A 25,207-nucleotide genomic window follows, 5' to 3' on the forward strand; every position below is an offset into this window, starting at 1 on the left:
CACCAGGAAGCAGTGTATTGTTGTTGTGTTGGCTGAGTATATGATTCTCCTACCAATGAAAATCAGGTAAAGTTATAGAGTGTGCATCTCCACATCCAACACTTCACAGATGCATGGAGCTTTCCCTGATCAGGTGTTTCACTGATTTTGCAGTATCATCAAATATTTTGTGGCTATCACTTGACTAGGCACTCAGTCACCAGCACCCTGGTACTGTAGGTGTATAATGTCCTGGCAGGAGGCTCTGCCTTATCTAAATACTCAAAGTAGTTGGGCTAATGGGCAACAACGCATAAGCCTCTGTCAGGACCAGGACATCACCCACCATCCTTGTGGTGGAACAAGGTGTGGATTTGGAAGAACAAACTGCTTTGATTCTTCTGTAAGAATGCTGAGAGTCACTAGACCACCAATAGAAACTCACCTGATCACAGATTCTACTACTCTGATGGACATCATAGCCCACTTTCTCAGTTCCCAATAAAGACTTGTATTTCCAACAAGCCGAGCACTACAAGTGCCCTCGGATATGAAACACCTCCTCATATAGACACTGACAGCTTCAATACAATCCCCTGTAACTTTCAGGGTCTGGTCACAAAAGATCTCCCATATGCCAAACCAGTTGTGTTAGTGTCTGCAAGTCCTCCAGTCAGATTGCGAGAATACTCCAGTGAAACAGTCTAATCTTGAATTCTGTCCAGATTTAATCTTAGACACTAGATGGGAGTCTGTGAGACTTCAACTGCATCCTCAAGGAAGACATTAAAAAGTCTGTGGTTGGGATTCCCAAACTTGGCACTTCTATTGATGGTACAAATCTGCAGAATTCTCCATTTAACCTTGACAACATGATCAGTTTCCATAGGTATTAGAATACAACATCCAGTGATGCTGCTCTAGATGCTGAAACAAAGATCCATCAACGCATAGTCTGTGAGTTTTTGCAAAGTTGAGGAGCTTTAAGACATTTTCACCAGGATTTCCTGATGAGCCCTGTTAGTGGGGTGGTCAACAATCACAGAGCAAAGCTATGAATCAAAGGTCTCCCTCACAGAAACATCATCCCAACAAGGATGATAAACGGATATTAAACTGATAATAAACTGCAATTGCCCTTCATAAGTCTGTCCTGTTTTGTTTTGCTTTGTTTTTTTCTGTGTTGCTGCCTTCAAGGGTGGACCTGGTGGAGCAGCTTCCTACAGGAAAAAAGAATTCCAGCATCAGATCAACATCCTGTAAAACTGTAGGATACCTGTGAGACCTTTAGATTCGGGCTTCCCAAACTTGATCCTAGAATTTGCATTTTGAATGGAAAGCCAGTGCATTGCTTGAACTGATTTTCTTGAACAGATGAAAGAACAGAGCCAGCAACAACTCTTTTTCAGTGAGGTGCTTTTCTAATTAAATGATTTTTTTTTTAAAGGAAATCTGGTGAAAATATGTGAGGTGTAATATTTGACATTACATTATGGTGTGCGTGTGAATAAAGGGGCGGAGCGTGTTTTCCAAGGAGCTGATTTTTTTCTTTTTTTACTAAATTTGGAAACAAAAATACTGGCCGCTAGGGGTCCCCACGGGACAGAGATGCTTGCGTGTGACGTCACCGGTTGTAAACTGTGAGATTGTTTTCCCCATCGAAGCAGCAGAAGGCTGAATAAGGAGCAGCCGCAACTAGTAGGCGCTAAAGCAGGAAATAAGATCGTGTACAGAGTCAAAGAAAGGTGAGACATGACCTTTATTCATTTATTTGTGCATTTTTATCCTGGAGGTGGCAGCGGCTAACATACCATCAGCTGTTAGCTTCATCTACAGCAAAGCTAAAAACTCGCCTGCTAATAATAATGACACAAGTCACTATATTATCGCAAAATATTTAAATACAAGGTCAACAGACTCATGTTTGGTGAGATTTTCTTTTTATGAACACTTCATGTGAAGACTTTAGCACTGCTTGTGCATAGTCTGAATACTTTTTTTTTTTTTTATTATTATTATTATTATTATTTGTTATTATTATTTGTTGTTAACTTGGTTGCGGTTGAGGACCACAACACTGTTTGTGCATGACTTAGTCTAAATATTTTTTCTAAATTATTGTTATTATTTATTATTATTATTATTATTATTATTATTATTATTATTATTTGTTGTTAACTTGGTTGCGGTTGAGGACCACAACACTGTTTGTGCATGACTTAGTAGTCTGAATATTTTTTTCAAAATTATTATTTAATTTGTTTTTGTTAATGTTCCTTGGTTGTGGTTGAGGACTACAGTAGAAATAACTTTAATGCTGTGTGTGTGTGTGTGTGTGTGTGTGTGTGTGTGTGTGTGTGTGTGTGTGTGTGTGTGTGTGTGTGTGTGTGTGTGTGTGCGCGCGCACTTTATTCTCTGGGATATTTATATGTGAGAAGTTTGTCATTTAGGCATCTTTTACATAATTTTTATCAACCAAACCAAAACCTTCATTTTAACAGGACTCTGATCCAGACAGCCGGTGATCTTCAGATTCTTCCTCTGTGGATGTAAACAAACCTGGCACACTGAATTACTGTGTCACTTCAACAAAAAGTAGCCAACCGCTGACTCACTCACGGCACACTTCTGGCTGAGGAACCTGCAGATCCTGTCTGAGGCCTCCAGTAACATCAGGTTTAGTGGACAGAGAGCTGGTGTGTGTAATGGCTCTGCTGACTGTGCAGAGAATCCCGTCCACTTCCACTGATCCAGTAGGTTCACTAACACCGCAAGCAACTGTTTGCATCTTGTGTTTTAATGCTCTATTTAATGTACAAGCTATTGGTTCTGTCTGAAAAGCAGTAATATCTATGAGCATCCGTTGATGGAAATCCTCATTTTACAGCTTGCTTTAGTACAGTGATATCTCTTTATGTAATTTTTCTTCTACACCAGCACAGTGGAGTTGAACTTAAACAATCAGGATGTGCTTGTAGTTTAGACTAGTCGCTCAGTTTCAGATTGTACACATAAGGCTTTTCTTGAAAAGAAGATGCAAACTTTATCTGCTCTTTGGCGCACAGAAAACTTGAGCCTAAATTCGATCTGATTTCTTTTGTGTAAAATCTTTCTTTGTGTAACTCCACCACAAAGCTGTGACTGTTGGTGCAACAGACAAAAGTTGCATCATCTACAGTTTTTCCAACCACAGAAGACTATAACATCTTCAGAGCTGCCATGGTGTCTTCCCTCACTAATTACCTACCAGTAGTTACTGTTTTTGACAACTACCTATTCTAGACAGATTTGTCATGCCATCCCCTGACTTATCACAAGAAAAGTGGCTGAATTTATATATATATATATATATATATATATATATATATATATATATCAGTCTTGTATTTAGTTTGTCTACTTATGGGTCTGCAGGGACTGTGTATACAAATGGCTGAATTCCTAAATGGCTAGTGCGGTTATTTTATTAAAACCCAGAGGCAAAATTATAAAATTCATCAATGTCCTAATATTTTTGGTTCTGGGTATGTCAGTCAATCAAAGTTTATTTATATAGCCCTTTCCACAGCCCAGAGGATGACCAAAGTGCTTCACAGTCAGATAAAAACATAAAGAATAAGTTAAGACAACAAGCAAATTTAAAAAATTTTAAATATATATCCAAAATGTTTACAGATAAGAACCAAATAAAATGCCAGAGCACTGCTGGTTGTGAAAAAGCCATTCTAAAGAAGAAGGTTTTTAATTTAGATTTTAAAAGACCCAAATCAGTGGTGGTGCGGATCTCGGGGGGAGCTTGTTCCACAGTCTGGGTGCAGCCACAGAGAAAGCCTGGTCTCCCCAGTGGCAGCATCTGGACCTCAGAACCTCTAGTGCACACTGGTTAGAAGATCTCAGAACTCTGGTTTATCCCGGTGTGTCAGCAGCTCAGCAAAATATGGTGGTGCCAAACCATTCAGAGCTTTAAAAACAAACATAAGAATTTTAAAATAAATTCAACTGGAAGCCAATGCAGAGCATAGTGGACTGGGTTGATGCGGTTGTGTCTACGCATGTTAGTTAGCAGACGTGTTGCAGCATTTTGAACCAGTTGAAGTCGACTAAGGGAAGACTGGGAGACTCCAACATAAAGCCTGTTGCAATAGTCCAGCTGAGAACTGATAAAAGCATGAATGGCTTTTTCCAAATCTACATGATTTAAAAAGTTGTAGTATAAGTTGTGTTGAAGCAGACGCTAGACTATGAGGATCCTAGTTAAAATATCATCTGAGTGAATGAACTGTAGTTCATAGTTATTACAAACAGCAATACCAGTGAGTGATTAGATCTGTTTGTATTCCATCACTGCCTTTACAGTTCTTTCTCTTGTGTGTTCATATAAACACTATCATCAGCCTCTGTCTATGATTTTTGTCTTCTTCCGTAAGTTCTAACAGTCTTTAGTGAAGATTATATATTTTTATGTCTAAGACCTGGGTGTTGCTGTGTAACCTCTGCATTAAAACTCATTAATTAATCACCAGTGAAATCCTCCTGACCCTACTGTGGGTGCATGTTTTACATGTATTTTCATAAAATTTTTCTTCTGTCTTAACTTGTTTTCTCTTTTCCCCCCCCTTTATCATCTTCTTAAAGCCTTCATCATTCCTCTCTTAGCCCCTGCCCACATTTCATCTTTCATTTCATCCTTTTTTTTTTTGTTTGTTTTCTGACTGTCTGGACTTGTCAGTTGCATAACAGGTAATTCTACAGTCTCAGTTGTCGCTGTCCTTAATTCTTTGTAACACCAGCTGCTTCTCTTTCTTTCTCTCTTGCTTTTTGTCCTTCTGCCCCACTATTATTTTCTTAATTTGTCACTGGTTAATCTTCCCCATTAATGTCTTGTTTCTTCTGCTTGCCTCTTCACTCCTGTCATCTGCTGCGTCTCATGTGTTTCACCACATTTAACCGCAGCAGTAGAGCACTGAATGTTGTTGGTTAATTTTTTCCCACAGTTTGCAACAGGAGTAACATCGCATATCTGCTCTTGGCACTTGCCAAATAATTATTAATTTTTTGCAATTCTGCAATTATTTCCATAAATATGCTTTTTGGTTGCATTTCAAATTAAATGCATTGGTTTTTAATCTCAACTAAAGCACCCTGATTTAGATTGAATATCTCTGCTCCAATTTATACAGCAAAAAATGTTACTTTTGTGAAATATAGGGAAGTGGCAAGAGACACAGCAGAGCGTAGACCTTGTAGCAGTGCTTACGTATAGGTATAGTCTTTTCAGGTTTGAAGTATTTTTCAGAATGCCATGTTGTGATTTCTTTTTGTTTCTAAAGGATGAAAGCAGCATAAGAAGGCAGAGACTTCAGAAAAGGTAAACTACATCTGTGTTGCTCTATAAATGTCAGCACATTCCACAGCTCAGTTGTTGCCAGCTGCTCAGTGAGCATGGCGTGGCTTGTTGCTAAAGCATTAGCATTATCTCAATTTTCAGGGAGAGCTTTGCTCTCGTGAAGGGGGCGGTCGTTCTGCTGGAAGAGGGTGACAGGCTTCATGATGAGACTTCTTCAACATACAATGAACCACCGAAGGAAGGGGTTGGGTCTTCGGATGTGAGGCACAAACGCATTCATGCCATGGTTGAACTGCTCAGACCAGAAGATACCATCAAGCTGGTGAGGACTTGTTCATGTACTGTTCTAGGAAATAAAACAGAGATGTGATTGTTTTGGTGTGTTTTTGGAGATTGGTTTGATACATGAGGCACCATAAAAGTAGTGTCAAAACATTGTTTCCAGTCACTCGGGTTTTCAGAGGGGTTCATGTATGTGTTATTGACACCACTTAGGACTGCTTCAGCTTGCTTGCATGTTTGTCAGTAGAACAGCTTGAAGTTTTTAAACTTGCTTTGATGACATTTATTGCAAACGTGGGCCGACAGATTTTGAGAGAAATCTGTGACCGAGAACAGCCATTACGTGATTTGAACTACTATACTTGTATAGTTGTTTGACAAGATAAGGGTGATTGTTTAGCCTTGGTAGAGGTGTGTGCTAAGTTCTTTAAATGTGCCGTGAGATTTTTCCCAAGTATTCTGGGAATTCTGGCACTGAGATGAGGAAGCTAGTCTCTCATAGTCTGGACAGTATGAGCTGAGTGTCAGCCATAAGCAGGCCACAAGGTGGTCATCAATCCTGGTGGATCTGTATTTTGACTTGATGATTTTCATATGTGAAAAGGCAGACACACAAATATGTTGTTGATCCAAAAAGTGCAGTCACATTCTGTGCAGTTTGCGTGAGGTTGGGGTGTTTCTCTTTCTGCATTAGATTCCAGAATTGGACATTCATGTCAGGTGTTACTGTGGATTTGAGCTCAGTATCATTTTTCAGTGTGAGGATCTCATTCCCAATAGCACAGATATCCAGATTGAAAAGTGATGCAACTTTGTACGTTATACAGTCCACATCTATATTTTCCCCAAATGGAAAACAGAGAAAACTGACAACAGGCTCAATGGATGCAAAGTTAGTAAAGTGAGTGTCAAATTCTGATAAGATGCTCTGAACTCGATCATCATAACTTGTATTCTCACAGTCTTTTCCCTGACGCTTAAGTTCTGTGTCCATGTGTGGAAAGTTCTGCAGGTCACACTGTTGCAACCTGCTTTTAAATGTGTTCACAGAGCTGATCATATTGATGACGTGTTTGTCTTTACCCTGCAGCTCTAGATTCGAGTTATTGAGCTTGTCAGTCAGGTTGGTAAGAAAGGCTTAATCCAAAGAGCCACTGACTGTCTTATAACTGTTCCTATTCAACATGATTTAAATGTTTCAAAAATTCTTCAATTTCGGGCAACATTTTAGAAAACCGTTCCAGAAATTTATCTCTGCTGAGCCACTGAACGTCTATGTGCAGCAGCAGATCTGTGTTTTCTGCACCGCCAACTGTGCCTCTGCAGACTCCTGGCCCAAACAGAACACATAATCTTGTTAGCCACAACCATCATATCTTTGATATTTATGGAGTATTGTGCTGCTAGCCAACCTTTCAATTCCCTGGACTTTTTGGGTGTGCAGAGGTGATTTAGCTGGAAAGTTTGTATTGTAGCTCTTGTGGATTGTCTTGAAATGCCGCTCCAAATTCCTTTTCTTTGTTAAAGCCATATTTGGATTGCAGATAAGACTGATGGACTTTGCATTTGAATACATGAAAAATAATTCTCCTCCCACTCTGAATGAAAATGATATGTTTTAGTTTTTAGCTTCCGCCAGTGTAGTATCCTCTCCCTCTACTCTTGCTTCTGCGTTCGAGTCCTTATTTACAACCTAGCAACCATACTCTGCGCACGTGCAGATAGAAAGAAGCGCATGAGATTTTTTTTTTCCCATTATGTGATCGACTGGAGCTCAGCCCGCGATTAACTGATTGGGCACGCTGGCTGTACAACACAGTGGGTCTCATTGCTGCCTTGTAACTTTTCCCTTTCACTCTTGCAGAAAGTATTCTGTGACAAGTCACTTGTTCCACCTTTCTCCATCAGCTCCACCTAGCCTGTACACTTCTTAACCTCTCTATCACGCTCTCTATTATGGATTTGGATAGTTGACCCCAAGTATTTAAACTAATCTACTTTCACTGCCTCTGCTCCTTGTATTCCACTGTACTCCCTTTCTTTCACACACATTGTTACAACAAACTTTCATTCCCCTTCTCTCCAGAGTGCATCTCCACTCCTACAGGCTAGTCTCAGCCTGCTCTCTACTCTCACTACAGATCACAATGTCCTCGGTAAACATAATAGTAGTGACTCCAGTCTCTGTCATTGTTGTTTGTTTTGTTTTGTTTTTTTTGGGGGGGGGGGGGGGGTTTGCCACCCCATCATAAGCGTTCTCTAAATTTGCAAACACAAAATGCAGCTCCTTCTGGCCTTTTCTATATTTCTCCATCAGCACTCTCAGTGCAAACATTGTATCTGTAGTGCCCTTTCTCAGCATGAAACCATATTGCTGCTGGAAAAGCTTCAATTGATTGCACTTAATACAATGAATGGTTCATTTACCATAAATATTGATTTTATTTGGTCAGTTAAAGTGTCCTGCAGGCACTTAGTGCACTTGTTTCCAGTGCAGAAGATTCCCGGTTGAAGACCACCCCTGCCCATTCTCCATGTAATGTGGAGTTGCATCAGGAAGGGTATTCAGCATTAAAAACATTCTCACTATCAGAGAGCTTGGCTTGTTCCGCCGACGTCGCTGTGTCCACAGAGGCTCCCGGAGAAAGTTTGTGTTCCATCGAACTGGGTCGTCCGTGCCGGTCATCTGGTCAGCTGAGCACATCGGTGCTCGGCGCCCACGTCATCAGAGCGCTGCAGCTTCTGGGAATTGTAGTCCTGATGTGACGACAGCGGTTCCTGACACTCTCCGGGCGCTGGATGGAAAACGTGGAGTGGATTTTAAGATACTCAGGCCTATTCAAAGATGTCAGTCTGTCAAACCGACAAGTCTTCAGTTTGGGTCTTATTAACATCAGATCTTTGTCCTCAAAATCCCTGTTGATTAACGATCTAATTATGGATCATAATTTGGACATGATTGGGTTATGTGAAACCTGGCTCAAACCCACAGCTGTTCTTCCTCTGAATGAGGCCTGCCCACCAGGGTACACATTCAGTCACATGTCTTGTTGTGCGAAGCAAGGCGGGGGTGTTGCTTTTATCTATAAATCCAAGTTTACCTTCTTGACTGTCGGGGGGCATAAATATAATTCGTTTGAGCATCTGACTCTCCGCTCTGCCCATGATGCTACATATTGTCAGGGTCAGAAGTACGGAAATCAGTCATGCCATGTTGTCACTGTTTATAGGCCTCCTGGCCCATATTCTGAATTTTTAGATGAATTTGGTGCATTCATCTCTGGTCTGTCAGCTAGTGTGGACAACATTTTGATTATTGGTGATTTTAATATTCACATAAATAAGCCCTCTGATCCCCTTTGTAAGTCATTTATGGAACTTGTGGATGCGCTGGGATTCCAGCAATGTATTCAGGATTCAACACATATTAGTGGAAATACCCTTGATCTGGTACTCACACGTGGCCTTGCTGTCACAAACATTGACATTTTGCCTCTTGCCTCGGTGATCTCTGACCACTCATTTGTTAAGTGTGCATTTATGTTGCCGCGCCTAGTGGATCGAAAGCCTTGTCTTTCTTTGCGGCGACGCATTACTCCTTTAATTATGATAGAACTCGAGGCCAGACTGCCTGAAATTTTGGCCTCAGGGTTAGAGAATATTCAATCAGTAGATAGTCTTGCAGATGGCTTGAACTCAGCGCTCAAGGCCACACTGGACAAGGTTGCGCCTCCTCTCTTGAGGACACGCCTTCCCAAGGCATGCTCACCTTGGTTTATTGGTTACCTGCGTGACCTTAGGCAGAAGGCTCGAAGTTTTGAACGGAAATGGCGTAGTTCTAAGTTACAGGTGTTCCATCTTGCATGGCGAGATGCTGTCTTGGATCATAAGCAGGCACTACTGGCTACAAAGCATGCCTATTATTCTGAATTGATTAATAAAAATAAGCATAATTCCAAGTTTTTGTTTGAAACTGTAGCATTTCTTATTCATGGACAGCCACCTGTTATTCACTCTCCTTTCTCAGCACAGGACTTCTTGGATTACTTCGAGAAGAAAATTGAGGATATTAGGTTGAGTATATCTCAGCAGGCTTTGGCCCAACCACTGCATACTGCTGTGGAGGTGGATGCGCCCACTGAGGTGGTATCCAGATTCACAGATTTTGACGGTATCTCATTAGGTGCACTGACGAAGCTCGTGACGTCTACTAAAAGCACAACCTGTTTAATTGATCCTATACCAACGAAATTGTTTAAGGACTTGTGGCCCATTCTTGGACCAACTGTGCTGGAAATTGTAAATCTCTCATTGACTTGTGGATCTGTTCCTAGGTGTTTTAAGTCTGCAGTGATCAAACCATTACTTAAAAAATCTAATCTCGACCCTAGTGTATTGAAGAATTATAGACCGATATCAAATCTGTCATTTTGTTCTAAAATCCTGGAAAAAGTGGTCTCGCGACAGCTCGTGGACTATCTCACTGAGAATAATCTTTTTGAGCCACTGCAGTCTGTTTTTAGAAGATTTCACTCCACAGAGACAGCACTTACTAAAGTAGTGAATGACCTTTTGCGAGCAATGGACTCGGATATCACTACGGTCCTGGTGCTGCTGGATCTTAGTGCTGCATTTGACACTGTGGATTACCATATTCTACTCAATAGGCTGGAGAATCACTTTGGGATTACTGGAACTGCTCTTGCATGGTTGACGTCGTACCTGTCTAGTCGTTCCTACTGTGTATTGTGTAATGGAACCTCCTCCGATCGTAGAGACATGAAGTTTGGGGTTCCTCAGGGATCCGTTTTGGGCCCCTTGCTTTTTTCTCTTTATGTAGCACCCCTCGGGAATATATTGCGGTGTTTTGGGATTCCCTTTCATTGCTATGCTGATGACACTCAATTGTATATGCCAATAACTGCTGGTAATCTTACTCACATAAAGTCCTTGGAGGATTGTCTTGCATCAGTGAGAAGTTGGATGTGTAGTAACTTCCTATTTTTAAATTCTGATAAGACTGAGGTTATGGTTTTTGGTCCAGTGAGATATTGGCATCAATTTGATCAGCTAGCATTTAGCTTAGGTCTGTGTGTTATACATCATATGGATAAAGTGAGGAACCTTGGAGTAATTTTTGATCCTGCATTGTCCTTTGATCTCCACATTAGAGACATTACAAGGACTGCCTTTTTTCATTTGCGAAATATAGCGAGGATTCGTCCTATTCTGTCTATGGCTGATGCTGAGACTTTGATTCATGCGTTTGTCTCTTCTAGATTGGACTGTTGTAATGCTCTATTCTCTGGCTTACTGCAGTCCAGGATCAGGGGTCTTCAATTGGTTCAGAATGCTGCTGCCAGACTTTTGACACGGAGCAGAAAGTTTGACCACATTACGCCAATCTTGGCGTCCCTGCACTGGCTTCCTGTTTCTGCAAGATCGGATTTTAAAGTATTTTAAATTTTTAACTGTTTTTATGTTGTGAAGCGCCTTGAGACGATATTGTCGTGAATTGGCGCTATATAAATGAATAAATTTGAATTTTGAAAACGTGTGCCAAATCAGTATGCAGATCTGCTGTGGAAAAGCCAAACAAATCCTACTTGCATTATTGCAGGTTAGGGGTAATGATAACTCGTGTAATACAGCAGAAGTGCTTTCAGGAAAATGCTGCAACTGCTCATTCTTGGGGTATCCACCCCTGACAACTCTACATCACATGAATGCAGGCAAAAGATGTAGACAAAGAATAAAAGGAAACCTTAATCTAGAAGGCCAAAAAAATAACCAATGGTAAAACCTCCCACTAAATTGTCAAGTTGCTTGTTCACACACAACTGCTGAATACTTGAAAATGTTTTATATTGTGAACATGTGACATCTTACAAATATGGCATTTCACTTTGGATAAGGAAGAGTTGTCAAAAAAAAAACCTTCAGGATTGGTCAGAATGATCACTCTTCTGGGATAGACATGCTATAGATTCTGAAACCCAGGCACAGAGAGAGAGGCCAGCTATTCAGTGACCTGCTTTCACAGTCATTATAATAGAGTTATTCCTTAAGTGCTTGCAAAAACTAGAGTAGATTTTTTTTTCCTTCTTCAAAATGTACTTTTAAATCTGCTAGTGATTCTACAATGTAAAACGGTAACTATTATTTTGAAGTCTCAACAAGTTTATTTTCATACTGAAATTTAATTAAATCCAGAGGCTTTATGGATAGTAGGGTGAAAAACAATTTTTTCTGCTTTGGGGAAAAAATGGCTATGGTAATTTACAGTTAACCATATTTGAAGTTTATGGATTAAATGTAAAAACACAGGTATGGTACTTTTAACTGGATTAGCACTAGCAATCATGCAGTTCCCTCAAAACATTCTGCACAGAACTATTTTGGACGAGATGTAATCATCTAGGATTTGTGGGGTTTAAAAGACAACCTCACCAAATGGCAACACTGTGATTGTTTTGTATATTAATAGAACCTGACTGAATGAGCCCTGTGAACTCTATTTCTGTTTCTCCTCCTTCAGCCCTTTTGTGTTTGTCCTCCTGCATTTTGTCCTGCAGGCGGTGCAGCTGGAGTCAGTTAGTTCAGTCAGAATCCGGTACCTGATTGTCGTCTCCACCCTCAACAACAAAGAAGAAACCATCTTGCTCGGCATGGACTTCCCCAACTCAGACAGGTGTGGGTTTAACCACAATATTAGAGTGGAGTGTCATCGAGATTGTACAACTTAGAGTAATTAAATACTGCTTGTTGACTTTCACAAACAAAGGCCAGGCAGTTGAACACCCACCATGCCTCTTTGCTTTCACATTGCAGCATTCACTGCACCATCGGCCTGGTTTTGCCAATATGGAGCGACACACAAGTGTATCTGGACGGAAGCGGGTATGAAACACTGTGAAAAGGAGCAAGGATGGAGTGCAAAAGCATCCCATTAGGATTTTTGAGAATTTACAGTACAGATGCTGAAATTTGATTTCTGGGATTCTGTCCAGAGTTGATGTCAATGAGTAATGTTTCTATTTATGGAGTCAAAACATTCTTCATAAATTACAACTGCTCCTGTCACTCAAACATCAGCATGTAGAGCTGTTTTTTTTTTTAAACTAATGATGCATACTAATGTTCAATTTAGAGCCAACTGAGGTGTTGTGAGCTGTATTATAGTACTGTCTGACTGCTGAGGCTAAACGTGCTAACTCTTTAGCCTGTGACGCTCAGCATGTGAGAGAGGATGTGAAGAAGGAGACATTCAGCTTCAGCGGGGAAGTGAGATTTAGCGTGTCCTAAAACAGTAGGAGTAGCACTGTGCGGTGGCTCATATCCTAGGCTTTGATGAGCTGCCGTGTCACACCAGCATGCCCACATTAATCACACGTCCAACTCTGCTAATTTAATTCACTCTCTCATCTACACTGAATAATTGAATAAATTTTGTCTTTGTCTTTAGCACCGCTGATTGAAGATCATCAGCGGAGCTAATGGTATTACTGATTCTCCATCGTCTGTCACCTTTTATGTAAAATTGCTTCTCTTCCAAACATTCTTACTAGATCAATCTATATTTGCTGCCGTGTAAACTAGGCCCAGAGGGGCCTCGATTAATGGAGCTAGAATTTAGAATTTCTATCCACATTTTCCTCCGAAAATGGAAATGGCTCAAATTGGGCCAAAACCATAAAACATGAATGTCCTCCTGCCTATATTTATTGGATCAGACTGAATTTTTAACCAGGTAAACCAAACCCATTGCAGACTAACAGAGCCCAAATTTATTATTTCTTACCATATTTGTAGCAACTGTCAAAACAAAATGTTGCATGGGTGTATTTTGTTCATAAGCAAATATAAAACACCATTGTTGTTTTGGTCAATCCACAACAAGTAGGGTGTATTATTCTGAGTGGTTAAGGTACTTTGAAAGATCTTCTTTTTAACAGATAAAAAGAAATGGATGTACTCTTCTCAGAAAGCTGTAATTTCTTATGTTTCAGTCGAGCTTTATGAGCTTTAACGGGCCAGCTTGTTCTTTTTAAAACTGTCAACTTTGTGATACAGAGTACGTCACTTCCTCATTTTTTGGAGAGGTGTTGCTCATTTCATTATTTTAGCTTGCATTTAACATCACACCTCTTGCTGTTACAGCGGATTCACTGTGACCTCAGCAGAAGATACCAGAATTTTTAAGCCTGTTTCCATGCAGACCATGTGGTGAGTATTAATGTAGTCAGTTGCCTTTCTCTGTTATTATAACGCTGTTACTGCACATAATAATACAGTGGACACCAACCTTGTTGTTGAATTCAAGAACACTTTCATGCCAAACTAAAAATAAAAATGTAAAATAAATGACAGCAAAGCTGTCGCAAGGCGCTTCACACAAGTAAGGTCTAACCTTACCAACCCCAAGAGCAAGCACACAGGCGACAGCGGTAAGGATAAACTCCCTCTGAACCTATGAATGAGTATTATAGTTATGGTAAATGGACTGCATTTATGTAGCGCTTTTCTATCTATATCAGAAACTCAAAGTGCTTTACAGTAATGCCTCACATTCATCCATTCACACACTCACACACTGATGTCAGGGTGCTAACATGCAAGGCGCTCACTAGGGGGGGATTAAGGAGCTTGCCCAAGGGCCCTTAGTGCTGTTCTGGCCAGACGGGGGTTTGAACTGAGGATCCTCTGGTCTAAAGCCGACTGCTTAACTACTACTTAACTACTACACTATTACCTCCATGTCAAGACAAGTGTGCCTTAGGCTGGCTACAATAAAAGGGTACTTTGAAATGTTCAGTTTTATCACACAGCACAATGACACAGATGTGACAAGTTCTGAAGGAAGGTGCATTTGGCATGCTGACTGCAGGAACGTCCACAGAGCTGTTGCTCATGAAGTGAATGTTGATTTCTCTACCATAAGCCATCTCCAAAGGCGTTTTAGAGAATTTGGCAGTACATCCAACCAGCCTTACAACCGCAGACCACGTGTAACCACACCTGCCAATGACCTCCACATCCAGCATGTTCACCTCCAAGATCAACTGACACCAGCCACCCGGACTGGTACTGCAACAGTTTCTACACAAAGTGTCAGAAACCGTCTCAGGGAAGCTCATCTGCATGGTCGTCGTTCTCATCGGGGACTCGGCCTGACTGCAGTTCGTCGTTGTAATCAAGTTGAGTGGTCAAATTCTCATATTCGATGGCATCTGGATCAGCTCTATGCAAAGGAGATGTGTCGCACTGCATGAGGCAAATGGTGGTCACACCAGATACTGACTGGATTTCTGACCCCCCCAATAAAGCAAAACTGCACATTTCAGAGTGGCCTTTTATTGTGGCCAGCCTAAGGCATACCTGTGCAATATTCATGCTCTCTAATCAGCATCTTGATATGCCACACCTGTGACGTGGGATGGATTATCTCAGCAAAGGAGAAGTGCTCACTAACACAGATTTAGACAGATTTGGGAACAATATTTAAGAGAAGTAGGTCACTTGTGTATCTAGAAAATGTTTTAGATCTTTGAGTTCAGCTCATGAAAAATAGAAGCAAAAACAAAAATGTTACATTTATATTTTTGTTCAGTGTGTCTGTGTGTGTGTATTTATATATATATATATATATATATATATATATATATATATATATATATATATATATATATATATATATATATAATACACACACAGCGGGAAAACACATATACACAAGATAAATTAGCTTTTGTGTTATGTGCACTTAAACAGTTTAATTTTCAGGACCTGCAAAAAGGTGCCAGAGCTCAAATACCTGCCTGCATGAAGATGCAATTAATTTATGAATACAAATTAACTTGCCATGAAGCACATTACAGGTGAATGGTTTGAAAAGATTATCTTCATTGTCTTTTTGGAACTCATTCATTCTTCTGTCACTGTACAGCTGCATATAGGCAATTTCAGGGTGTCTCTTGGCAATTTGGCACCATTTTTGTTTTATTTTTGTTTCAGCACATCCATAATTGTAACATTTCCACTGCGCGAGATACAGAGTAGCTGCCATATGGTGTTACAGAATAAACCATTGGATATGCAGAAATGTGGGCTACAACATGACACAAACAGGAAATGCTTGGAAAATGTAGGCTTATTGACTTTGTTTGCACTCACAGTTGCGTAATTACATGAAGATCGTGCTTCACAATTGTCTTTGAACATAGTAAACGTCAACATCAACTTCAGTTTAAAGCTGAGATCACTCTTCCCACAGTATCTCTTTATTTTCAGTGTATTGTACCTACAGATTGTATGTTTTCACTGTCCTCTATAATGATCCCGCGCCCCCCCCCCCCCCCAATGGAAGGTCAGTGCTGCAGGTGTTGCATGGTTGCTGTGAGCGTGCAGTCAAGGCGGCATTGATTCCTGGCTGTGGCTTGGATTGGGCTCAGCACTACAATCACCACATAGAGTCTGATCGCTTCTGTCTCAATGAGTGGGAGGCCATGAATGACTTGGAATCAGTGCGCAAGGACAGTGATGGACAGGGGTAAGCATCTGCTCTGGTTGACTGTTAAATCGGTGCCATCCTTTTTGTGATTTCACAGATGGAAAACAGTTTTCACCTCTGCTGTTTTTCCACATGACTAGAATACCCAAGATAGACTAGAATCCTCATTCATCAGACAAATTATACACAACTTTAATGTCCAGAGTTCAGACCAATTTATGTTACTCTGTAGCCTCACAGAGCCCCCTGTGTTGTTGCAAACCCCCTCTGAGCCCCTCTCCGCAGCTTGATGTGCACCTCCCAAAAATTGTAACTATATGTCAAAACGAAGGACACTGCACAGGCTGTGATTGATCTGCTAACTTCATCATTTCCAGAATCTCACTTTTCCGGTTTCGCAATCAATGACTTTCATGGAAAAGTATGCCGGTCTTCACAAAAAAATGTCATGTCCCCTACTGTTCTGGCGGTAAATTGCATTAGGATACCAACTAACCCCAATGGAGAATTATGAAAGGTTCATGCCTGTGTTGAAGCGATTGCGTGGCCATGGAGTTACTGAGTAGTAGAAGCATAAAAAGAGCTTTAGAGGTGCTGCTTATCATGTTTTAGTTTCTGATCAACAATACAAAATGAGTGTAGTTTACGGCTTTGTGGAAAAACAGAATGGTTTTATCGTTCTTGTTTTTCCTCATTATAACTTTTCCCGTTTATTTGTGACTACTGTATGGACAGAAAGAAAACATGGTGTTCCAGCTCAGGAATTGAACTGGTCATGTCACAAACCCCTGTCCCCCTCTTCTTCTAAGTTATTTTGAAACTTTGTCGATAAGGAAGATTTAAAGAGAAATGACAGTCACTTTCTATTTTGACACATTTTTTTCAGCCAGACATGTGCTTGTTCCATAGTGAACCTAGTCTGGGTGCTGCTCTGTACAATGCTTGCATGGACTGGACGTTTGGTAGTTTATTGAGGCCAGCAGCTTGGGTGCTTTTGTTGGACTTTGGGGATGATGCTATGATCTTTGCAGAATTAATGAATACATGAATTGTAGCATGAGACGTTGAGTAAGGAATTTGAGTGTTTGAATTTGTAATTGTCTTCGATCAAATGCTTCTTGTCTCACTGTGTGGTTCTAAGACTTAGACACAAACCAAGTACCCCAAGGCAATGACTGGGTGATGTTGGTGCTAGATCTCTTCAGAGGATCACTAGGTACTGTTGGAATGAGTTTGTGTCAATTGAACAGTTACTTATACAAATGAGATGTACCACTTGAATTTTTGAGGAAATATCAGCTCCAGTATTTTGGCCATATGGCACATTTCTCTAAGTGTGATCTACCCTATAAATGCCTCAGTATTAAAGACCCCTGTGTCTGGAAAAGACCAATGAGATGGCAACAGCTCACCTGGCTACTACAGATAGAGAGTTTTGGGGGGGTGGTGATGGAGTGTTTGTCTGCCTAAGACCCAGGGCGATGCTGTGTTTTTGTGTATGTGTTGATGCATGGCACTAGCACATGCAGCCTAACCTTACTCTGATCGAAAGCAAAAAAAAGTCAAAACTTGATTTTACACCTGAGCCGGTATCACTTGTTGTGAAGACAGATGGGAAATGTAATAATGGTGTTTTTCTTTTTTTACACAGCCAATGGAAAAGCAGCCTAATTTGTGTCTCTCACTTTATCTTGTGACCAGCTCAATAGACAGAGTTTCTAAAGAAAGGCTGATAAAGGAACATCTCAGAGACATTATGAGGACTGAAGATCTGGACAACCTCACATCTAAAATGGTGAGAGGGGAAGTAGGGCTTGAATATAAAGAGAATGCTAAATAAGGGAAGGCTTTCCTGTAAAATAGGGTTGAGGGAATTTAAAAAAAAAACTGATCATATTTATGCCTGGATAAAGATGATCTTTTTCTTTGCTACATTAGGTGCACACTGCACTGAAGACCAGGATAGGGTTTGATATGAGACCCTTCAACCAGTTCATTGACAACGAGATCCTGGTCACCATGGCTCAGATGGATAAACCCTCCAAAATATTTGACTACCTTTACCTGGTGAGGTGCAAAGACAGACACTGTTGATCTTCATTTTAAGACTGTGCAGAGAAGCCTTGGTTACTAAACTGGCAGAAGTGCATTTTTGTCAGGATGTTGTCATGTGACTAACTTCCCTTTTGTGGAAGCTGTGTGTCAATAGCGATAAAGAAGACGAAAGGGCAGTGGACTGTCTATTTTCCGCTTGCAGTTTCTTTTTTAACTGTCTCTGTATCTGTCTGGTTTCAGGGCTCTGAATGGAATGCAGCCAACTTTGAGGAGATGCAGAAAAACAAGTCAGTGTTTTGACCTCAACATGTTCTGTTGTGGCCACCCTCTGTTTTCTTTTGATGCATCATTTGGAAACAGAGCTGAGATGTGTTTTTGTCACCTTGTTTTTTTTTTTAGCATTGGCTACATTCTGAATGTAACAAGGGAGATTGACAACTTTTTCCCCGAGTCGTTCACGTACATGAATGTCAGAGTGTACGACGTGGAAGCCACCGACCTGCTCTCTCACTGGACAGACACATACAACTTTATCAACACTGCCAGGTGGTTGTTAACTCCCCAAACACCTTTTAAAGTCCTACCACACTTTGCTTTCAGGTTTCTTTCATTAACCACCTTGAAACACTTGAATCACTCTAGTTGTTAAAAAAAAATTCAAACACAGTAGCTCCAGTCACCCCAAAGAGGGTAAAAAGTTTACACACGAAATACCCAAATCGTGACGAGCCTCCAAGTTGTTGCACTATTTCCTGTTTTTACTTCAGTGGCAAATTGCCAGATTTATCTTTCAGTTTAAGGCACGTGAGCAGTGTTGAACAAACCATACTGAGTGACAGAGTTGCTTGTCTGCACACTGTCAACATTCCATGTAAAGGAAACACAAAGCTGCCTTCCACACCTTTGACAGAGAAACTGACAATTACCCTCCAGACAAATTAACCTCTGAGCTTAAATATGTCACCCTACTTATCCAGTTCGGTTTGCTTGTCAGAACTGCTGCCAGTTACTCTGAACAAAATCTCCAAACCCACAGAATGAGCATGTTGTCTTCTCTTTGTACTGCAGAGAGAGCGGACAGGCGGTGCTGGTCCACTGTAAGATGGGCGTGTCTCGCTCTGCATCCACAGTAATTGCCTACGCCATGAAGCAACAACACTGGTCACTGGATGTGGCGCTGGCCTACGTCAGTGAACACCGGCCCATTATCAAGCCCAACGAAGGCTTTATGAAGCAGCTACAGACCTACAGCGGCATTCTCATCGCAAGGTCGGCCCTAAAACTGTTTAAAAAGTTTATAGTGTGCTGAATTCTGTCACAAAAACTGGTGATTTTAAAGTGGTACCAATAAAATATCGTCTTATGTTTTATCTGCTCTCTGCCTTCACTTTGCAGATTAGTAAATTCTTAAGTTTTCAAGCTTATGTGTACACAGCATGTCTGCCTAATGGCTGTTTGTTCATTTACCCTCCAGTCAGCAGCGACACAGCGCCCTCTGGAGACGCAGGTCAAGAGATCAAAGGAAAATGTCTCAACGTAAAGAGGAGGGAGGGGATGAAGGAAAGCTTGAACATGAAGAAGATGAAGATGAGGAAGAACTTGAGGATGAGGAAGAAGAAGAAAGTGAAGACAGTCTGGATGAAAATGATTATTCAAAAGAAAACGAGGTAAAATAAAACAAAGTATAGATGAATAGATGCTTCAGACGTTCATTCTTGACAAGTCTTTTGAGTAGCCGTCCTGAGAGTTAAAACCCACTATACACCCAAAACAGCAATACAATCTACAAGGTATAAGATAAAGTCCAAGTCCGGTCCTGCATATACTCACCCACTCGCATTAACTTGCAATTGTTGCAAACTGTTGCGATACACATGTCCAGCTGCTGTTGCAGTAAACTTTTAGGTATCTCCTACCTGCATGACTGACTTTTATAAACAGATTACTAACAGTATTTAATGTGGCTAAGATTATATTATATTATATATTATTATTATATTATTTTTGCCCTTTAATGTGCTGCCAGCTGTTAAAAACTTTTTTACCTCTGCCTCGCCTTTATTGCTTCAAAATGTCTTCATCATATGCAACAAGGTCTTCACACAGCCTGCCCCCCAGCCTGAAACCAAACAGGAGTCTGCGCCAGCAGAAGCCAGCCCCATCATCACAGTGAACAAACCAGAAAAGGTCCTCAGACTACACTTATGTGTCATCTGCTGCCTTTTTTTAATTTGTTTTTTAAATCTTGTGTTTTTAACCTTATCATCCACAGGTGCCAAGTATTGATCGCAGTGGTAGGATGAACCTCTTTTCCCTCATGCAGTCTATTAGTGAACTAGATGATGAGGAGACAAACAAAGGACACTTGCAGGTAAACAAAGCAGAATGCTGAAAAACGTTTGCTTATACACTGATACTTTAAGAGGGGCTGAGTGTTGAACATATGTCTCAGCACTGGGGTTATAGTTGCTTGAGAGAAAATAATCTTTTATTTCAGGGTAATTGCACCCAAACCGGGTGAATTATGTCAGAATTACAGTCATCAAAATTAATAACTGCCCATAATTGGATTATTTAGCAACAGTGATTTTGATGACAGTGACCTTAATTTGATGAGGCCCAGACTAAGGACCTAATTGGGGTTGACATTTTGACTATTGGGATTTTGGGGTGGTTCCAGAGTAATATATATAAGATGCCTAAAATTAGTTTTCCACACGGGTTGAAGGTAGCAGACATGGAATATTGACATTGCAGAAACAGCCAGTGGTGCATCCTCAGTTTACTGTTATCCAATGTAGTAATGGGAACTAAATTAGCAAAACATGTCCCTTTATGCTCTTTATGGATACGTTTGCAGAAACAGGCCACAGTCTCAACTTTAAAAATTTCTCTTCCTTGACAGTGGATTTTCTGCACTAATTTCCCCATGAAGCTAATGGATTCCACATCCACATTAATAGTAGGCCCTGCGAGTTCTCTAATAACCTGCTCTGTGGCTTGCTGTAGAGTCCTAATGTTACCCTCTCTGTAGTTTGCAGATAAGATGGCAGCATCTTCGCCAGTAGAGTATATTCTGTCTGGCATCAGCAAGCCACAGCATCCCCAGAAAGAGGGCTAGTTATCAATAAAACTAAAGCCCTGCTGCCTACAAAACTACACCAGCCACCTATTCAATGACATCAGCCTACTAAATGCCTCTTCATTACCCTGAGAGGGGAGGGACCAAAGATTATTGATGCCAACACATCTTTCTGGCGAGGTCACAAGTCCTATTTTTGTCTATTCTGTGACCTCTGTCTCATCCTAATATCATTGGCCTTGACATAAATAACTATGTGGCTATATCTAGTGTTGTGTTCCTTTGACTATCCTTGTGCAACGTCATCACCCTAAGGTGAGAGGCAATGTCTGGTGCTCTGGCCCCAGAAATGCATTTAATGTCAGCTGGCATCTGTAATTTAACTTTGTGGGTAATAGTATCCCCTATCACTAACCCGCAGCGTTTTGGCCTGGAAATAAGGGTAGAAGTCACCCATGGGCTTGGGAGCTATCAATAGGCATATCCAAGGCTGAAAAACTGTTCACAATCAGCAGAGGCGACTGTGAACCAGGTAGCACAACCGAGCACCAAACCTTAGGGGAGTTCTTCTGCCTAACAACAGTCTGAAAGCTATTAAATTAGAGACCTCTTAGACCTAGGACCTTGTAAGAAGCCTTACAGTCACATTCTGGAATGTTTGTAAGCAATCCAGAGAAGACTTACTGAGGCTAGGGAACAACGAATTACAATAGCTGAGATATGACAAAATAAATGCATGGATGATCATTTCCAGCTCAGCTTGAGACATGATGTTTCATAGATGGGCAATGTTCTGTAAATGGAAGAAGCAAGATTGTATTAGATGGCTGGTGTGAATCAAAATTGAGAGCCTGGTAAAATGTACAGTTGTGTTCAGAATAATAGTAGTGCTATGTGACTAAAAAGATTAATCCAGGTTTTGAGTATATGTCTTATTGTTACGTGGGAAACAAGGTACCAGTAGATTAAGTAGATTCTCACAAATCCAACAAGACCAAGCATTCATGATATGCACACTCTTAAGGCTATGAAATTGGGCTATTAGTATAAAAAAGTAGAAAAGGGGGTGTTCACAATAATAGTAGCATCTGCTGTTGACGCTACAAACTCAAAACTATTATGTTCAAACTGCTTTTTTTTTAGCAATCCTGTGAATCACTAAACTAGTATTTAGTTGTATAACCACAGTTTTTCATGATTTCTTCACATCTGCGAGGCATTAATTTAGTTGGTTTGGAACCAAAAATTTGCTCAATTACTAGTGTGTTTGGGGTCATTGTCTCGTTGAAACACCCATTTCAAGGGCATGTCCTCTTCAGCATAAGGCAACATGACCTCTTCAAGTATTCTGACATATCCAAACTGATCCATGATACCTGGTATGCGATATATAGGCCCAACACCATAGTGGGAGAAACATGCCCATATCATGATGCTTGCACCACCATGCTTCACTGTCTTCACTGTGAACTGTGGCTTGAATTCAGAGTTTTGGGGGGTCATCTCACAAACTGTCCTGCGCCCTTGGACCCAAAAATAACTATTTTACTCTCATCGGTCCACAAAAATATTCCTCCATTTCTCTTTAGGCCAGTTTGATGTGTTCTTTGGCAAATTGTAACCTCTTCTGCACGTCTTTTATTTAACAGAGGGACTTTGCGGGGGATTCTTGCAAATAAATTCACTTCACACAGGCGTCTTCTAACTGTCACAGCACTTACAGGTAACTCCAGTCTTTGATCATCCTGGAGCTGATCAATGGGTGAGCCTTTGCCATTCTGGTTATTCTTCTATCCATTTTGATGGTTGTTTTCTGTTTTCTTCCACGCATCTTTTTTTTTTTTTTTTTGCACATTTTAAAGCATTGGAGATCATTGTAGATGAACAGCCTATAATTTTTTGCACCTGCGTATAAGTTTTCCCCTCTCCAATCAAGTTTTTATTCAAACTATGCTGTTTTTCTGAACGTCTTGAACGTCCCATTTTCCTCAGGCTTTCAAAGAGAAAAGCATGTTCAACAGGTGCTGGTTTCATCCTTAAATAGGGGACATCTGATTCACACCTGTTTGTTCCACAAAATTGACGAACTCACTGAATGCCACACTACTATTATTGTGAACACCCCCTTTTCTACTTTTTTATACCAATAGCCCAATTTCATAGCCTTAAGAGTGTGCATATCATGAATGCTTGGTCTTGTTGGATTTGTGAGAATCTACTGGTACCTTGTTTCCCATGTAACAATAAGAAATATACTCAAAACCTGGATTATTCTTTTTAGTCACATAGCACTACTATTATTCTGAACACTACTGTAATACCCAGATTTCTGACTGTTGAGTGAACTAAAGAAGACAGAGGTTCCAAGTTTCATAATTACTGAGGGAACAAATGCATCTCAGACACAAACAATAATTCAATTTTTGCTCTATTAAGTAACATAGCCATCTGGTTCAGTTTTGAAAGACAGATACCTTAGCAACACTCTGAGTTGTAAATGAAATATACAGCTGGATATCATCTGCATAACAATGACATATTTCCAAAAGTATTCACGATGTGTCCAAGTGGGAGCAAATATAACACAAATAAAATTGATTCCAGAATGGAACCTTGGTGCACACCACAGGACAGAATGATAGAAGACATATATATATATATATTTTTTTTTTTTTTATTCAATTTCACTAATGCCCCCCAATTCTTGTTAAAGTTGCTTGGCAGTCCAAAGCGGTCTCCAGGGCAGAGAAGGCGCAGCCAAGGGCGACGAGGTCTGATTCACCAGAAAGCATGTGTGGATGTTTCACCTGAACCACGAAGCAAGCCTGACGGCAGACTAAATGAAACAGAAGATCTATAAAGGACAAAATACAAGGTGGAGGGAAGCATTAATGGAAAATGGTTCTGATTCTCAGTAGTATGATGGTAACATGCAAAGACTTTTATCAACTGCTTAGCTTTATATTTTAGGTCCCTTATTCTTTTCAGATTCCTCTAATTGGTGGCTTACTGTTGTTCAGATGAGTTTGTATTACTGCAGTATTGATACCAGTCAAAATCCAGGACACATGATAGCTGGAGTTATTGCCACTGTGTATTGCATTTCTAGATTTTTCAATTTTGACACACCAAACCGTACACTCACTGGTCCCTGCTTCATATGATGCCATTGCTTTCCTCCATCCCATCACTCCAGATTTTTTTAAATCTATGCAAGCATTTTTTTTAAATCTTCATCTGCAGACATTGAAACTGTTTGCTGCTGGTCTCAGGTGTTTTCAAGCTCCTTTTTAAACCCCTGAGACTGTTAAATAATTTTAGTCTGCGGCTGTAACCGCGTGCATTATTGACCAAGTTACGGCACAAAACTTTGTCAAACACTGTAATGTGAAAATGATACAAGCATTTTAATGGCAGTATGTGAAGACCCCCTTTTTTTATTATTTGAGAAATTGCAGTCTGTCACAGAAGTTTTTTTTACTGTACGAGTGCCTTCAACTTGAGAATGTCTGACATGGCACCGGTGTGTTTTAACTGTCAGATGGTGGATAAATGTGTATCTTGTAAAGTTTCTCATGTGGTTACAGTGTGATTGTGGCCCCCCACAGTATGTGTAAGGCACACGTACATCACTGAATGGTGCATGTTTTATACCCACCTAATTTCAGGGGTTTCTTGTGCATTTAATTGTTCAGCACTGTCTTTCTTGTACGTTTTCCATGCTGGTATTATTTGTCTACTTTAGCTAATGTGGTGCATGTGCATAATCAGCAGTATGAAAACATGCACTTTATAATCCCGCCACCACCGGAGCCATCGTGATGCTGTACTATGTTTCAACACCATCCATTTTTATTTCTGCCTTGACGATTTATTTTGGACCTCACAGTTTCAATAAACACCAAGTGAAAAAAGACTGATAGATTTTATTCAATAATATGCCACATATCTT

At 40.5% G+C, this 25,207-nt stretch overlaps 1 protein-coding gene across 2 annotated transcripts; it reads left to right on the forward strand.

Annotated features, from left to right (window-relative positions):
* Window positions 1-1,570: 1,570 nt before the first annotated feature.
* si:ch211-203d1.3 (protein phosphatase Slingshot homolog 3) lies at window positions 1,571-25,186 on the forward strand. Of its 2 annotated transcripts, none has more exons than XM_034181156.1 (17): window positions 1,571-1,724; window positions 2,481-2,732; window positions 5,310-5,347; window positions 5,468-5,648; window positions 12,184-12,299; window positions 12,440-12,508; window positions 13,769-13,834; window positions 15,975-16,157; window positions 17,820-17,913; window positions 18,057-18,185; window positions 18,414-18,460; window positions 18,573-18,719; window positions 19,242-19,442; window positions 19,648-19,840; window positions 20,268-20,360; window positions 20,446-20,544; window positions 23,969-25,186. In XM_034181156.1, the coding sequence occupies exons 2-17, from the start codon at window positions 2,685-2,687 to the stop codon at window positions 24,113-24,115; spliced, it is 1,851 nt and encodes a 616-aa protein (XP_034037047.1). In that variant the 5' UTR covers window positions 1,571-1,724; window positions 2,481-2,684; the 3' UTR covers window positions 24,116-25,186. The 2 variants fall into 2 exon arrangements, with proteins under 2 accessions (XP_034037047.1, XP_034037048.1); XM_034181157.1 differs by having other exon boundaries at window positions 15,975-16,154; window positions 17,817-17,913.
* The last annotated feature ends 21 nt before the right edge of the window (window positions 25,187-25,207 follow it).

Source organism: Thalassophryne amazonica, chromosome 11 (genome assembly GCF_902500255.1).
Source record: "Thalassophryne amazonica chromosome 11, fThaAma1.1, whole genome shotgun sequence".
Taxonomy (NCBI): domain Eukaryota; kingdom Metazoa; phylum Chordata; class Actinopteri; order Batrachoidiformes; family Batrachoididae; genus Thalassophryne; species Thalassophryne amazonica.

Excerpts from the sequence above, each read along its gene's own strand:
- si:ch211-203d1.3 (XM_034181156.1), top strand. The coding sequence starts at position 2,685 with ATGGCTCTGCTGACTGTGCAGAGAATCCCGTCCACTTCCACTGATCCA. Across the intron at positions 5,649-12,183 it reads CAGAAGATACCATCAAGCTG|GCGGTGCAGCTGGAGTCAGT; the intron begins GTGAGGACTTGT and ends TTTGTCCTGCAG. Across the intron at positions 18,186-18,413 it reads TATTTGACTACCTTTACCTG|GGCTCTGAATGGAATGCAGC; the intron begins GTGAGGTGCAAA and ends GTCTGGTTTCAG.